Source organism: Oreochromis aureus, linkage group 13, assembly GCF_013358895.1.
Source record: "Oreochromis aureus strain Israel breed Guangdong linkage group 13, ZZ_aureus, whole genome shotgun sequence".
Taxonomy (NCBI): domain Eukaryota; kingdom Metazoa; phylum Chordata; class Actinopteri; order Cichliformes; family Cichlidae; genus Oreochromis; species Oreochromis aureus.
In genome coordinates, this window is record NC_052954.1 from 33547389 (window position 1) to 33564774 (window position 17386).

Sequence of the window (17386 nt, forward strand, 5' to 3'; positions counted from 1 at the left end):
AAACCGCAGAGTGAAACAGATAATCAACGTTTATCTGCCTCACGGTGAAAAAACGAGACGAGAGGAGGAAGTTTCCAAGTGTTTATGGTCTTTATCACAGAGAGAACTCAACAGTTCATGAGCATCATTGATCTCTGTGCATACAGTCTATGTACAGAGTGCACACAGTGCTTACAGCAGAGAGTCAAACATCTGCAGTCAGATGATGTTTAACACTTTCCAAAGTGCTTTTTCACAGTTAAAGGCTGCAGTCGAAGGCACAGGAGGACCGCGACGGCCTCTTTCAGCATGAATACAGACGTGAGTGTGTCACACACACCAACATCAGTAAAACAGGAAGTAATCGCTTACTTTAAGAAACTTTGCAGAACACACAGCTTCTTCCCTTTTTAAAATATGATGTTTATAGATCATCTCTCTGCAAGTTTTCCTCCGATGGCAGCGTCTCTCACGTTACAGAGGAAATGAAGCAGACGGTAAAACGACTGCATCAAACTGGCCTCACAGTCCTGACCTTCAGAGGAAACATCTGAGGGCCGGTTTCAGCTCCTGACCGATCTTCAGGCTGCAGAGCTGCAGGCGAGGAAGTCTGAGCGGGACCTGCCTCAGCTGTACAACCTGTCCTTAATTTATTGTCCCTCACACTGAATGTACAGCTTTGCTTTTTCACTCGTTTAACATTTCATATCATCTAAAACCTGGAAACAAAACAGATTCTCAGAATATCAAGTTTTCTTGTTTCTGGTTTTCTAGGTTCACCATCGTCATCGTCACATCTAAGAGAGAAGTTTTTTCCGACTCTCCCGGACGCTTTAAAAGCAAAAAATCAGCAGATAAATCAGTAAGTAAATGAAAACAGGGAAAACTTCTGTCCACTAATGTGAAAAACAGCTGGTGACTTTTCCCAGATCAACACCTGAAAACAGTCTAAGCCCACAGGCGATCACATGATCACCATCAGCTGCTGTTTGGGAACAATGAATAACGTCTGGGTCGTTCCCGTGTACCAAGCCGACATCCTGGCACAGACTTCCTGCTCCATCCACTCTCCATTTTTATTAATGAATCTATAAATATAAAATATCTGTCCCCACACAGATATGTATGGATGCAGTCGAACACTCAAACACGATTGGTCCAGGACCAAACATCGTCCCCTGGCCTGTTCTACATATTCCACAGCTCTGCAGTTCTAATGGCTTAATAATAAAAACTATAATGATTACTGTGAATTAAAGTGATGGGAATATAATCCATTCATAGTAAACTGAGCTGCCTGAAGATCGTCCACCATCAAACCCACAACCAAACAAACCAAAACCAGTGAAAACATGTTGAAAGCTGCTGTTTTAAAGCATCGGGGGGTTAAAGCCTCTGTTTATGAGGGGCAGCCAATAGGAAAGATGTGAGCTTTAGTTTGGTTTCTGCTCATCACATGTCTGGAAGGAGGCGAGGTGATCCAACAAGGTTTCTCATGAGCTGCTGACTCCAGGAGTTTAAACTTTCTACTTTAACCTTTGAAAGCAAAGTCGCTGCTCGGCTGAGTTGTGGTAGAAAAACAAAGCTGAGCTTCAGCTGCTCAGTTCATATATTTACACTTAGTTCTTTTTCATTATTTAATCCATTAAAATTTTTCTGTAAAACTTTAAATAAAAAGGAGTTTGATTATTTAGTAAATTAAACCAGCCTGGTTTTTATTTGTGTGCAGAGTTTAAATAAATCCAGGTAAGAAAAGCTGATGGATCGTCTGAGCGTGAAACATTTGGACGTTTCTGACCACAGAGAAACTTTTCACGTCTTTCTTAGTGTTTTCTTTTAGACCTTTTTCCTGACGTTAAATCAGAGTAAAATAATAATGATAGTTCCTGTCTGGAAGAAAATCGCAGCCGTCTGAGTGAAACGACATAAATAATCTAAGTATGTGTAAACTGTAGTGACTGTAAGCTGGTGTCCTCTGGTGCGGTGGGTCTTTAACACATTTCCTCCTGAGAAGCAGCAGAAGTCTAAAAATGTCCCTGGAGGAAATGCTGTCGGGCTTCAGGGCCTGTCAAAGGTTTTGGTCGCTCTTGTTAAATTTCCAGGATCTGGAATGTAAAGCGGATCATGACTCTCAGCCCTCGGTCTCTAAATTCGCCGCCGCAGCGTTCAGGAAGTGAAACGAAGGCGGACGATCGACCGTGATGCTGCGTCTTCCTATGAGGTCAGCTGATGGCGTCTTCGCTTCCTGCGGTGAACGACGGCTCAGAAACCGTTAATTAACGGGACAGTTTGCGGTTCTGAGCGATGAAGACGAGGCCGCGGCTTCATTTGTGGGTCGATGCGCAGCTTTCATCTTCATACAACAGAGGCTGCAGACAGAGAGGAAAAGAGGACATGAGCGATAAAACAAAACCTGTCAGACTGAACCGTCTGCTTTTATGTTACTTGATCATCATCATGTGGAGGAAAGTTGGTCCGCTGTGGCTGTAGAAACAGAAACGTTCCACAAACACTTGAACATCTCACGCTGTCCCCCAGCGGTGCCTCACCTTGCTCTCCAGCACTCGGCCGAGCCCCGGGCTGCCCAGCTCCTCCAGCGTCTCGGCTGCTGGTCTGTTCAGGGTCTCCGGCAGCAGGAGGCCCAAACAGCCCGCCGACAGGCCGCTCAGACAGAACACGGTGAAGGGCATGGAGGTATGGAGGGCCCGCTGCGACACACAGAGACACACAACCAGGACTTTTTACTGTCTGAACACTTCAACCTGTGTGTTTGCACAGTGACATCACACAACTCATTTGGAGTTGTGTGATGTTTAGTGGGGACAAAATACAAGTGCAAGTAAGAAAGCAATAACTAAGATGTGATTCAATAACGGGTCTCCAGTTCCTACAAAAACACTCCAAGGAGTCAGACGACCTACAAGATTACTGGGAAAAACGAAATCATATCCAACTGTGAAACTAAATATTTGTTTTTACTTTGTTGAGCCATCTTTAGCAAATCTCTGGATAAGACTGAGTGACACAGATCTCTACTTTCTGCAGAAACCTACCCACAGGTGCGACATGTGACCATGAAAAACGATGGGAGATTTTTAAAAACATGCCGGCCTTTTACACAACAATAGAGTCGCTCGTTTTTCCCCTCGTGCCTATAATTCATGTCTCAGCAGTGCAAAGACATGGAAAAGTAGGCTCCAATCAGCCAATCATCATGCAGATATGATACAGACACCCTGCCCGTCCAATCAATCTCCAGTTCTCCATCAGACTGTGGAGAACCATCTCCCTGAGCCTGGTTCTGCCGGAGGTTTCTTCCTGTTAAAAGGGAGTTTTTCCTTCCCACTGTCGCCAAAGTGCTTGCTCATAGGGGGTCATATGATTGTTGGGTTTTTCTCTGTATGTATTATTGTAGGGTCTACCTTACAGTATAAAGCATCTGAGGTCAGTTTTTCCTGCGTCTGTGAGTGTTGCCTTCACGCTCTGTAAAACACCGTTAACTGCTGAGAATCGCTGAGGATTGTGGGTAAAAAGCCGACCTTCATCAGTTCAGATAAACTCCACAGCCTGGGTGTGCTGTTTGATTAAAGGTCCCGCGCTCAGGCTCCAAATATCTGAGGAATGCCACAAGGACGCGATCAACACTCCGTTTTATCATTCATGCTTTTATGGAAAAAAAGGCTCTTCATTCTTGAAAAGATCGACTTTGCTTTCACAGCTTCGGTATTTTGTTTTTAAATTATTTTTCAAATGCAAATAACATGAAAATTATGTAAAATATCTGCCACAGCAACAGGAAACTGCAGCTATGATAGAAAGAATAAGATTCAGAGGTTTTTAGCTGAGATTTCTGTAAACACGTGTTTGTTGAGCTTCCCTGTTTCACCACTAGAGGTCACTGTTTATTTAGGTTTGGAGTACACGGTAAAACGAGGTCAAAGGTCAGTGTGACACATTAAAAGAAGAAACCGAAACTCATGACCGTCTTTTTCTACTTTCATGTGTCACATGTGACTGTTTAACAGGATTTTATTTCCCTGTGAAACTAATATATTTACACACTTTGATCTGTTAGAAATTTAACTCGTGTGAAAGTGAAACGCAGCAGATACGAAGTACAAAGCACAGCGTGTATTTATAAATCAGACCTGTGGTTAAATAAGACACCAGGACGGTGCACGAGGGGGGACAAATCACTACAGATAAACTTTAGGCAGGCCGAGGGGCAGCTTCACATGGGCAGGAAAACCTGCAACACATTAATCAGGAATGTGTGAATCGGTGAGGTCATTAATAAAACTGCATCAGTCAGTGAATGCAAATGGATTTCCTGGAATGAGGTCGTGTGACCTCATCACTCAGACGAGCTGCATGAACTCCATTTCCTTATAACTGTGCAGAAACAGCCTAACACAGATCAATACAGGACAATATTCTGTTTTCCAGCATTTTTGGCCTCTGACGTCTCGCACCCAGCAGGGTGTAGTCAGGGCGATACTTCAGCAGTCAGTGAGTCATTAAAAACCCCACCAAACAGATTTTCCCCTCAGCGTCTCGATGGTTTCACTTTGGAAATACTTCACTTATTGTCACGTAACAGCCAGCACAGGCCCATGAACACTGAATGTCTCTGCGGCGCTGCGCACACTCCTTCAGAAGTTAAGTAAAAACACCGTTTCCTTCCTATTAACAAAAACGAGCTGCATCCACAGAGATGACAGAGCTGGTGGGAAGCAGATGTTGGCACACTTGAGGTTTCACCGTCTATCACTTTTTAAAATTCCCCCACTTTGTTTCAGAGTACAGAAAGCATGAATGTTTGACCACAGGCTACAATCAGAGGAACTCATCTCTCAGGCTGACATCACACCAACACTTACAGACTAACAGTAACCGTCCTCCCAGCTCACCACGCCCTCCAGTATAAATAACTCAAGACTTTAGCAAGAAGCCGATGAGCTGTCAAATGCAAAGATTCACACTTTAAGAAACCTGAGCCGGAAACCCCCACAGGCCTCACTCTTACTTTTATTATCTATGAGGCATAAAGGCAACCGCACGAAGCAAACGGGACACGGCAACTGAACCCAAACTCAACGATCCCTCCAAAGCTCAACGCCTCGTCCTCTCGTCCCTGCACACACCAGCTAAAATATTTATACCAATATGCACAAAATACATTTCAAAATAAAATCTCTTAAAAGAATAACATTTAAAAACTACCAGACCTCCTTCTTCATCATCACTTTTCCTCCTTTTTTATTATTAAACCATGTTTTTAATGGTCTGATCTCCATGCCAACAACAGCTCCAAACAGGAAATGCTGAAAGAGGAAGTGATACTGTTAAGACTGCAAACGGGGAGCTGGTTTCTGCCTTTTCAGGCTCACAGCTTCATGTGAAAACACCAGCCTCCCACAGTCACAGGTCACACTCACATATTTCACTGTTTTGCATTTGAAACTCACATTTAAACGTCTGCTGGTTCATGAGAGCTGCTGAGTGGCTCAAGATCAGATCGAGTGCTTCCTGTTGCTGGCTCAGGCTTTTTCCAGAGCATTTACTCCTAACCTCTCTCACACTCACAGCCTTACCATGGAAGGAACGAACGGTGCCAGGATTCCTCCAACTCTGCAGGACATGGAACAAACTCCCAGCCCGGCGTTCCTGAAACACAAACATCCGTGCACGTTAAAATCAGTCCGAGCGCAGAGCTTTAGGACACGCTGACTTTGAAAACACAGGGATTATCACTTAATTAAAGGTCCCGTCTGTGCCAGTGTGACGCTTTTGATCTGGCTTCAGTCAAAATGAGACATTTACAAACTCTGGAGGCATCTTAGCAGCTTTAATCCCGTCGGTTTCAGATTAAAAGAGAAGACATTTCCACAAAGTTTCTGACTTTGTGTTGATGCTACAGTTAGCTTTGACCCAACATACAAAAAAGGAGACGGTGCAGAAAAGGCTCGATATTTTGTTTCTGGACGCCGACTGAACGCCCACCCAGGTCTCATTAACAACAACGTTTTTATGAATGTCACAAACAGAAACTAAGTAAATATGCAGACATGCACGTGGCTCACCTGATGACGGTGGGGTAGAGCTCGGAGGTGTAGACGTAGGCGATGTTGAACGCTGCGCTGACCATCAGTTTTCCCACAAGTGCCAATGACGTCACACTCAGCAAAGCTCCTGCCAACACAAACTCAAACTGAGAGTTTGTTCTGATCATTCACCTCACAGCAGCCATAAAAACTCTGCTCTGAGCCCTTAAACTGACGGCTACAAATCTGCAGCACCAAAAACATTTTCATGCAACCTGTGGTTTATTATTTACACGAGACAATTTATTAAATATTACAATAAAATCTGCTTCATGTTTAAGAATGCAAGCAGCTTATTATCTGATGAAATGTGCATCAATTCGCCCGCTATTTCACAGCATGTGTAACAGGCAGCAGAAAGGTGCAAAGATGTGCTGGTGTAACCTGTTTCATGTCATGCACTATGTGAGGCATAACTATCATTCTGTTCTGCTTACACAATAATCACAGACTGTGAAATTTCTATCCATGCATATGGCAATCAGTATTTTATGCCAAGTGTTTAACACCTAAACAAGCCTTTTGCAGTTTTTTTTCCCACTGGACTGAAATGTGTTACAGATGCAGGTTTCACCTCCACTTCCTTTTTACTTCAGAGTGAAGTCACTGACTTGTCAGGCTGACAAAGGCTCTTTCATACATGCACGGGCAGAGCTGCACCTTGATAGGTGTTACCCAACGTGAGCAGTGCAAACATGTCTGAAGACGACTACTTCCTGCAGCTGCACATATTCCTCTGCAGTGCCGTCAAGTATCAGAGCCTCACCTGCATTTTCGGGAATGAAGGTGGTGCAGAGGCAGGCGGAGCCAGCCAGACACAGGAAGCTTGCCATGCTTTTCCTCCTCCCAGCCCTGCAGGACGAGACAGACATTCATGCAGGAGTTAGTGAGTAAGCAGCAGGAAGACCAACATAAAACAGGAAGCAAAGTGAGGTTTTTCACACAGGTTCCACAGAAGTTCGAGCACAGCTTAATAAAGTTTGACTGACTAACAATTTAAAATCCAAACAGGCTGTTTTTGGACGAATTGCTCAGAGCTCATCCCTGTATTGTTGTGGCTGAGTCAGACACCCTGTGGAGGAAGCTCTTATGCTTGCATCCTCAGTCTTATTCTGTCGGTCACTACCCACAGCTCACAGCCACGGCTGAGGGCAGGATCGTAGATCAGGCAGTAAATCCACAGCTCCACCTTCACTCTCTGACCAGGCACGCTGGTGTATGAACCCTAGAGAGCTGTGAGGGGTTTGGCAACCTGACTGACCCCAGACCTGTGTCATTGGAAGCTCCTGATAAAGTCTCCTAAGCCAAACTGGTCGTTGTGAAAGGCCAGGCTGAACATGATCTAAAAGACCTCTATGAACCGAGGGCTCATGTTACCACACCAAGCACAGGACCTGGAGGATGAGCCATCACCCACCTCCAGGAGGGGCTGCAAGGAGGAGGGTGCAGAGGCACCGGTGCTCCGATCCCCGGTTTCCTTAGTCAAAGAAATAAATAAATAAAATCAATGAACCCTGTTTGATGTAGGATCTATTTTCTTACTGCTGTCTACATCCATCAAGTAAAAGCAGCAGCTCACATTACAGCTGAGTGAGGACGCCGGCTCACAGCTACAGTTACACCGAAGGTAGGAGTGTGGCGGGAACTGTCCTCTTCACTCATTTCAGAGGTCACAGTTAAAATCACACAGTGTGTGTGTGTGTGTGTGTGTGTGTGTGTGTGTGTGTGTGTGTGTGTGTGTGTGTGTGTGTGTGTGTGTGTGTGTGTGTGTGTGTGTGTGTGTGTGTGTGTGTGTGTGTGTGTGTGTGTGTGTCTCACCAGTGTTTGTTGATGAAGTATATGCAAAGTGGGTATGCCGGCAGCTCCACGAGGCCGTACATCGCCACATTAACATAACGGCTACCAGACGTCTCACCGGCCCCCAGAGTCAGCCCGTAGTACACCAGACTGCAGGCGTACCTGACACACACACACACACACACACACACACACACACACACACACAGTTTGTTGATAATCTTTTAAAAAGTTAAGACAGAAGAAACAAACGAGTTCATGAACCTGAAACTGTTCAAACTGCAGAAGACGACTCGTTAACAGCAAAGAAACACAAACACGCAGCATCAGTTCTGCTGACTGTGCAGCATACGCCCATTTTTTTGGAGGATTTCTTTATTTAGCTACTTCTGCTTGTTACTTCTCTTTAAACTTCTTTTTCTATGATGAATTTTATATTTTTGGAAATACTGGAAAACTCCCAGTATAAGATCTTCAGATCATATTTGTTTCATATACATGTGGTTGTTTAAGTGTATTAGAAGAAAAAACAGATTATTGCTGTTAATGCTTCTCAAAACATGATCATTGGTGTTGATTTCAATGGTGCCGTCCTGCATCATTTCTAGTTAATTTATGGTTAAATTCAGATTTTGCTTGTTTTTATTAAAGAGTTATTTTGTCTTTTTATTCCTTATAATCCTTCAGAAATGTTTTCACATCACTGGGATCTTCTGGAGAACATCAGCAGGTCGACTGCGTGTGATTCATTAAAAGATGTGTTCACAGGACGAGCAGAGCAAACGTGTTTAAATCCTGTTTGTTGTGCTAACTCTGTACGTTCAGCAGCTTCGACCTTTTGCTGTTTGCTATAAACATGTCAGAAGTCTGAAGTGTGAGAACATCAGTCAGCCCGAGCTGCCCCACTTCTCTAAAAGAATGAATCAGCTGGTGAGGTTAGAGGCCTGCAGCACTGCAGCTGTAATTCAAACTGAGCACAAAAGCAAAAGAGATGAAGTCTGTGAGCGATACAGAAAGTGTAAAAGCTGATCAAAGATCACCGTCAGAGCCTTTTCTCAGGGACGAAGGCAGCAGGTGTGACGCACGGATCCAAACATGGCAACAAACCCCAAACTGCAGCAGCTCAGTTATGAACGTGTCTGTTTAAAGGTTACGCCGAGCAGCAGCTGAGACAACAGGTTCAACTGTTACTGCAGAGAAAAGAGGAAATGCAGGAGCGTACAGAGACTGACACATGAGAGCACAACAACACGGCTCAGCTTCCATCATGAAGCGTTACCTGCACCGCCCGACCGAGGCTGTGTGCATCAATAAGTCAAAGGAGAGGAACCGAAGAGAAGTGAGGAAGAGGAGCAAACCTAAAGCAAGAGAGGAGCGAGCTGGATGTTTGGAGGTGTGGACTACATGACCTACATGCCTCTGCTTCCATGAGATAACATATGATGGTATGACTGAGCTCTTTGTGTTTTGGCCTTGAAGACGTGCTCCTATCAAAGCGCTCACTCTCTGTGGAATGTGCAGAAGTGCCGGGAAAACACAGACTTCCTGTTCCTATTGTTTTCCACAGTGACACAGTCTACGTGTGGATGCTTATTCAACCCACTAATTTTCTCTCTGCCTCCGACACAAGCAGCTTCTTCTTCTTCTTCGTGCTCTTTATTCCTTCACAGGAGGTGAAAGCAGCCCGACAGCCGGGAATCCACCACAGAGACGTTTTCTCTAAAGATGAGCTAAAAAACCGCAACAGACGTTGCAACAAAGAGCTGTGGTAATAATCTGCTAAGCCCAAAAAAAAAAAAATCACACCAGTTCCTTTCTAGGCATTTCCACAGGACACATGTAACAGACTCCGCCTTAGCTTGCACCCTGCAATCATGGCCACATACAGGACTCACCCTAGGCTGGACCATAACGCTCAGCACCATCCAAACTAGATCCAGCCAACACACACGAGATGACCTTTAACCTCTGACGTGTCCCTCATAAACATTCCCTTTGCCCCACATTTGGCTTGTTCGGGTCACCCTGCAGGAACGCAGTCGCTGCATCCAGACGAATCTCTGGGATCCAGATTAGTTTTAAATATTTCTCCCATTTCTTCATTTCATATATCTTTTATTAGAAGCAAGTATCACAGTTGTTACAGGTTAATAGGACTTATGCCCCCTTTTTCTCTAAATGAATAATAAATAAACAGACTAACAAAAAACAAAAAACCCACCAATCTATGATTTAGATGGTATCTAAAGTAGACTTCAAGTCCGTTGAAGTGAAGAAAAAAAACAAAACCCAAACCCACCCTGGACCCCAATTCCCTGACTGCCAGAAAGTAAAATTTTCCCAAGATATACAACATTTCTCCCGTTTCTTTCTGACGTGCATTTAAAATGACACATCAGAGAATAATCCTAAAAACAGACTGAGCTGCACCTCAGGGGACAATTTCATCAAATCTGACCAAATGTTTCAATAACCCTGCTACTGTCAGTGTAATAAAATGTGCTGATCAGCTGATCCTTAGGTCGGTGACCTGTAAACGGGGTCTGTACCAGCTTTAATGCCCTGACATCTGAGTTCATCTCTAAAGCAGATGGAATAACGAATCTCTGAATGGATTACACAGGCTGACGATGAAGCTTCTGCAAACTAAGGGTGAACATGACACGAGGAAGAAAACCTCCTAAACTTGGACAAAAGATCACAAATGAAATGGTAAATGGCCTGTATTTATATAGCGCCTTTCTGGTCCCTAAGGACCCCAAAGCGCTTTACATATCCAGTCATTCACCCATTCACACACACATTCACACACAAATGAACAACGTTCTTTGTGGAGCAGCAGATTATCCAGGAGAAAGCACTCTGGGTTTGAATGACATAAACAAAGATAGGAGGACTTCCAGGCCTGTGCTGACAGCAGAGAGCATGAGAGAAGAAGTCGTGTATTTAAAACAGAATATTCAGTCACTGCAGTGGAAACAGAAGCACTTTCAGTATCAGCAGCATGATGATGATAGAAGTGATAAAAATATGAGCGTCACTGACGTTATTGAACCTGAAATACAGACCGACACCAGAGCTCACACACAAACTAAAAGAATAAAAAAACGCCTGTGCAGGAAACATTTACTCAACTTATCAACTATCACCCAAACACTCACTGTATTTGTTCATAGTAGCAGGATTTAAACCAGCAACCCTGTGCTCATGAGTCATAATCTCTGACACCTGCAGGATGTCATCAAGCAGCGACTTCCAGGAAACGCTGAGTGTGACCCTGAGATGAGGACGAGGTCAGACGTATTTATAGAGCAACAATAAAACAACAAGAAATAAAACGGGACAAAACGTGTTTAAAAGTCAAAGCAGAGAATAAACGATGTCACGCTGGAGCTAAACGCCAAGGAGAGGAAATGTTTTAATAAGGAGGCACCGTCACAGCTGTGTGGGTGTGGACATTATTCCACAGATGTTCGAGCACCCAGCAGACTCATTATTATAAACCAATCACTGATCAATAATTTGCTGCTAATCAGTCACACTGATGGAAAAATGAGGCACTGTTGGATCTTTCATGGGAACATTTGAGTGAAAATGAGGCTGAAATGACTTTAAATAGATTTAGTTCTTTCTTAAAATGTATCCTGCAGATGGTCTGATTGTAATCTGATTACATTTCACTCATTAAATCATGTCAAACATTTAAAAGCACAGTCTGAGTCTGAAAATGACCTGAATCTTCCTCAGAGGCTCCACCCGGAGTCAGATCCACCCCAAAGTGTCACAGCCTCCATGACGGGTCAGTAAACACTTGTTATTAATCTCTGTCTCTCTTCCACAGCATGTCTTTATCCTGTTTTCCTTCTCTCACCCCAACCAATCACAGCAGATGGCCCCGCCCCTCCCTGAGCCTGGTTCTGCCGGAGGTTTCTTCCTGTTAAAAGGGAGTTTTTCCTTCCCACTGTCGCCAAAGTGCTTGCTCATAGGAGGTCATATTTTCAGATTGTTGGGTTATTTCTCTGTATTATTGTAGGGTCTATCTTACAATATAAAGCACCTTGAGGCAACTGTTGTTGTGATTTGGTGCTGTATAAATAACCTGAATTGAATTAAACCATGTCCGGGTCAGATCCGGGTGGTGCTTAACTCGGGGGAATAAACTTGGAGTTAATTGAACTAACTCTGATCAGCTGATGTGGAGCAGAAACAGTTTCTGAGAGTTTACTTTTAAACTCAGTCCTGCAACGTTAAAATGACCAAATTTACAGCAGAACTACAAAAGTTCATTTCAGGACGGCCGTCACAAACACTCGTACACAGTCGCAGCGCCTGTTTAGAAAACAGGAAGTGCAGGGTTTAAATCCCAGAAGTTAAATAGAAACAAAAGAGCCAACATGTGCGCTTCCCTCCTGACACTCAACTTATAAAAACACATCTAAACACTAAAATTAAATAGAACATGAAAGCAGGAGAAACCTACGCGGTATTAAAAGTGCTCCGAGCTGCAGTTCCTGTAAAGTCAGTCGAGGGTTAAACCCTCCAACATCTCTCCTTCCTCTTCTCTCCTTATACTCACCACACATACATGAGCACCATCGTCCGCAGGCGGAGCACCGGGTGGATGATCAGCTGCAGGACGCCGGCGCCTCGGCTTTTGTGGTTACCGGCTTTAGAGACGCCGACGCGCTGCAGCATCAGGTGCTTCACGGCGTTGCCGTTCCTGCTCGCCATAAAACGCAGGACCTACAAACCAGAACACAGGATGAGCCACGTGATGCTCAGTGTTCCTGAGAGCAAAGGAAACGGGACACGCAGACCCAACGAGTCGATAAATCTGACTTTACTTTAGCTCACGCTTCTCTCCAGTCTTTAGAGGGAAAGTGTCAGGAATCGAACCGTGGAGTCTGCAGTTCTGTCAAATGCAGCTTTGCAGGTTTTTCTGCATTAAATGCATTCATACTTAAAGTTAACTTTTGTCCCTCGACAGAACAGCGCTCCTCTGTTTGCTGTTTCTAACACTGTGCAGGCCTTTGTCAAACCTCTTGTTTCTCACTCCTTTTGCTTCCTGCTGGTTTTCCCCACTGAGGTCAGACGAGATCAGCGTCCTCGCCCAAACCTCCTCTGAGTGTAGGAGGAGAAAACATCTGATCACGAGCGCTTCAGACTCCAACCTTTGGAGACCTCACTGAGGCTAAAGCCATAATCTGAAGCTGGTTTCTCGGCTCACTGAAACATTTAAAAGCACCAGATGAACAGAGTAAAGGAGGGTCTGTTCACACTTTGTTCAGCTTCTCAGTTTTAAATATCAGTGATTCACACAAACATGCAGAGGTGCATTTTTCTAATTCCCGGGAGATTCTCACAGAGCGGCTCAGGAATGCTTCATCGTGTTTACCTCCTCAGCTCGCTCCGCCCGGCCCTGGGAGTACAGCCAACGAGGAGACTCTGGAAGAGAGCTGCAACCACAGAGGAAGACAGGAAGACATCACAGGGTGTGTTTGGTTCATTTTACAGACACAGCAAGTGCAGAAACATTTGAATGTCACAATCATAACACAGAAACAGCCAAAACATTTATTACACACAGATTCATTAACCAAATGTAAACACATTTACATTTCCATGGTGACGAGGAAAAAAGACTGAAAGGGCAAAAACATCTGGTGCTGATCAAAAACTCAAGATCCACACTTTGTGCATGATTCCCAGTGTATCTTATAACGCGGAGCCTCCCTCCCTCCTCTGTATGAAACCAGCTTCTTTAAGCCTTTAGATCCACAGTCCTTACATTCATCCTAAATCACACTTCCAGCTCCTGCAGGAGGGTCCGGAGCTCATTTCAGGCCAAACAAGATCCATGTAATCTCTCCCAGGCTAACCCAGGGTCTCCTCCCATTGGCTGCAGCTGGAAAACCTCCAAAGGGAGGCGCCCTGACAGTGTGCCTGAACCCGTTTGGACCGTCAGTCTCCACGATCAGAGCTGTAGCCTTTCACAGCCTTTCTGTGCAGAGCCTGGATGTCTGTTCTCTCTGTGGTGATTACAGATTAACACTATAAAGCTGAACGTGTCATTAAACTGTTAACCTTCCTGGTTTAAATCCCAGGAGAACACGAGCTCTGTGTGTTTAGGACGTCGCCCTGATGGGAAATGCTTCCAAACATCCAACAGTTTACTTTATTGGTTTTTCGTGGCTGCGTGGGGCGACTCGTCTCTCTGGTGTGTGTACTCACACAGACAGCAGGAAGAAGAGCACGCCGGACGAGTTGGCCGCCGTCGCCAAGTTCCTCCACGGCTGGATTAAGTAGCCCAGAGCACCGAACAGGGCGATGCCGACAGCGAACGTCATGCTGGTCAGCGTCCCTGAAAGAAGGAAGACGAGGGATCAGGGTTATTAATCTTTAACACCTAAAATTAAAGCCCTGCCAAGTAAATAGTGTGACCAGGCTGGTGGTTTCCTACCCGTCATGGCCCAGTAGGACTTGCCCACGTACTCCTGCGTGAGGACGAAGCAAACGAGTCCGATGCCGCCGTTCATCAGCCCCACCAGGAAACGAGAGGCAGCAAAGACCTCATAGCTGGGAGCAAACGCGGTCACGTAGCCGAAGACGACCTCAAAGAACAGGCCTGAGGAGGAGGAGAGGGACAACATTTAGTTAGGGAGAAGGAGAAACACACGAGAGATGAGGATTTTAATATTTGATCATGTCCAACAAGCCTCCGAAGAAACAGAAGAACTCGTTTGACTCGAGGCAGCAGAGCCTCTGGCAAACATTCAGATTTAACGCTTCTATATCTTATTTTTAAAAACAGAACCGTATGAACAGCAGCACTGACACAATCAGACAGACAGATACACAATGAGCAGGAGACCACAGTAGTTTAATGAAGGACTTATGGCCTGTTGTGGCACCGAGGACTGAGTCTGCAGCCAAAATCATGCAGATAAAGATCAATGACTAATGATCTCATGATTTTCAGATGAAACTGTGGTCGATTGATTGCACATCTGTTAACGACTAAAGATTACATTTAAATTTCTGACAGATTTCTGGAAAATCACTGGATAAACAAACAAAGAAAGAAAGAAAAACAAGAAAATAACTCAAACTCTCTTCAAAATGTGCCAGTTTATAACAACAGATAGTTACAAAAACTTCTGGCAGCTGCAGCTCTCTGTTTTTCCAATTCAATGTAATTTACAAAGCAACACAACAACAGTTGGCTCAAAGTGCTTTAAGGTGAAAACAGAGAAATCCAACAAACCGTCTCTCACACTGTAGACACTAACAACACAACACAGCTGAAAAAAAATTGTCGCTGTAAACTGGAGCTATATAAATAAAGTTTAACGTCCTGTGAGCTGCCTGTTAGTTTACAGCCATGCGAGAAAAGAAGCGCGCCTGTGTAAACTGATAACCTTCTTTTTTACTACATGATTATTTATCTTTGAAGTGCGTCTGAAGATCTTGAAGATCAACATCTTCAAGCAGATGCTTCAGAGTCTGGCAGGCGATTAAAGAAACCCTCAGAAATCTAGAAGTGGTGCAGGGCCCGGCCTCCAACAGGAAGCAGAGTGATACAAAAACTGAAGCCTAAGAAACGCCAAAAATCATTGCGGGGTCATTTTACACAGCCACGCTCATATTTCACTTTATTATCAGTGATAAAACTGTGGCCAACTTGACAGGGAAAACAAGAGGAAAAACAAGAGCAACAAACAAAGAGTTTCAAGCTTTAGGGACTAATACAGCAAACCTATAAACAGCAAAACATTAACACTCATTAACATCACAGACGTATTAATGAACAATGCAAACTGTCATCAGCCTCAACCTGTCAGGTAGACGGGTCTCCGGCCAATCTTATCCGAGAGAGGCCCAAAGACGACGTTCCCGATTAGAAGCCCGGCGAAGAAAAGCGACCCGGCGAGGCTGACCTTGTAGGCCTGCTGCTTGATGAGGAACCACTGAGGAAACACAGAGACAGGAGGCAGGTTTCACCTGTGGGCTCACAGGTTAGCCGGATGAGCATCCTGCAGGAGTCTGCCACTCTCACCTCAGTCACGATGGAGTCGACGTTCTCTGTAAAGGTGACGTGCTGGCTTACAGGGACGCCGTCCTGCTGCTGATGCTGCTCGATGCGGTACTCCGGTGTAAAACCAACCAGGACGATGAGCATGGACTGACAGGCCATGTACACCTGAAACGCACAGTCCGGGGTCATCGCATGCAGACTTTTCATAAAAACTACAGGCTGTGATAATGTGGGGTTAAAACTGTTTATACAGACAAGGACTGAAACCTGACTGCAGACATCTTAGACACCTGAGTCACACCTGACCTGCTTACACAGGTGAAAATAACGGGACCTCCCATTTGTAACACACACTTGTGAACACAGGGATGGCTTTTAAAAGGAATGTGATTTTATGGCTAACTGGAAAATCTGTAAAGCACAATAAACAAACTATCAATGTAAAAAAAACATCTATATATATCCTATACAAGCATCATACCAGGTATGTCAGCTTAATCAGTGCAAATCATTAACAGCGTCGGTCTTCAAATAAATCCTGTCAAAATAATGGAAACTGTGTTTTCTTCAAGCCTGAGTAAACTGAGCTACATCTAGCTAGCTAGACGAAGGGTTAGGTTAACGCTTAAACCAAACTCCACTTTAAAAAAAATCAAGTCCGTCGTTAAACAAGTTTTACGTAACTATATATGAAAGTGTGAAGATACCTTTTACTATACTGGGATATTTGAGTGCTAAGAAAATAGTCGGCTTTTGTTTGAGGTGTGTCTGCGCTACTTTGGTTGAATAATCGTGTAAAACAAATAACAGGTGCCCGCCAGCGTAGCCAAATCACAGCGGGCATAAAAAGGGTAGCTACGATTATTACAAGTTCAAATACGTTGCCGAATTAAAGGGTGCCTTGAATAGATATCTGAAGAAAATTAAAATGTGGCTGGGAGTAAAGTGTAACTTGACATGAGACAAGAAAACTTTATTTTTGAAGTTTCTTGCAGGCAATCTGGAGAGGAGTTCACTGACTGGAAAAGCAGACCTTCTGCACTCGTACATGGCTAAAATGTGAGCTTGTAGTTACAGCTCAGATGTTGCAGTGCTATATTAATGAAACCGTAATAAGAAATGTGTTAAATTAAGTCATAAATGTGTCGTCTTGTTGGGGGTCCAGTTAAAGCCCCGAAAGCCACGTATGCGCTACTCAAGCTAGCTGCTACTACGTTACTGCGCGCACACTTGCCACCATTTCCCGCGAACTAAATGCTAATTTTCACATCCGCTCACCTGAGTCAGGACGAGGACAGCCACGGCTCGTTTCTGGTAGGGCCCAAACTCTCCGACGAACTTCAAAGCTTCATCTAAATCCATCACAGGTGAGTCAGGCATGCAGCTGTGCGCGTTCCTGAAAGGATCTGCGCAAGCTAATAATCCCTCGCGCACTTCCGGCTTCGCTTGAGCCGGGCGTCCATTTTGTCGC

At 44.5% G+C, this 17386-nt stretch overlaps 1 protein-coding gene across 3 annotated transcripts; it reads right to left on the bottom strand.

The window, feature by feature from the left end:
• Window positions 1-67: 67 nt before the first annotated feature.
• slc22a15 (solute carrier family 22 member 15) lies at window positions 68-17347 on the bottom strand. Of its 3 annotated transcripts, XM_039622130.1 has the most exons (13): window positions 17194-17347; window positions 15937-16080; window positions 15715-15847; window positions 14341-14505; window positions 14112-14241; window positions 13276-13336; window positions 12457-12623; window positions 7902-8042; window positions 6850-6935; window positions 6063-6171; window positions 5574-5646; window positions 2529-2687; window positions 68-2348 (listed from the first exon to the last, which is right to left on the bottom strand). In XM_039622130.1, exons 1-13 carry the CDS (start codon window positions 17293-17295, stop codon window positions 2304-2306), a joined length of 1515 nt encoding a protein of 504 aa, XP_039478064.1. In that variant the 5' UTR covers window positions 17296-17347; the 3' UTR covers window positions 68-2303. The 3 variants fall into 3 exon arrangements, 1 of the variants encoding a protein (XP_039478064.1); XR_005615425.1 differs by lacking the exon at window positions 68-2348 and having other exon boundaries at window positions 2549-2687; window positions 5448-5646; XR_005615426.1 differs by lacking the exons at window positions 68-2348; window positions 2529-2687 and adding an exon at window positions 2694-5303 and having other exon boundaries at window positions 5448-5646.
• Between the last annotated feature and the right edge of the window lie 39 nt (window positions 17348-17386).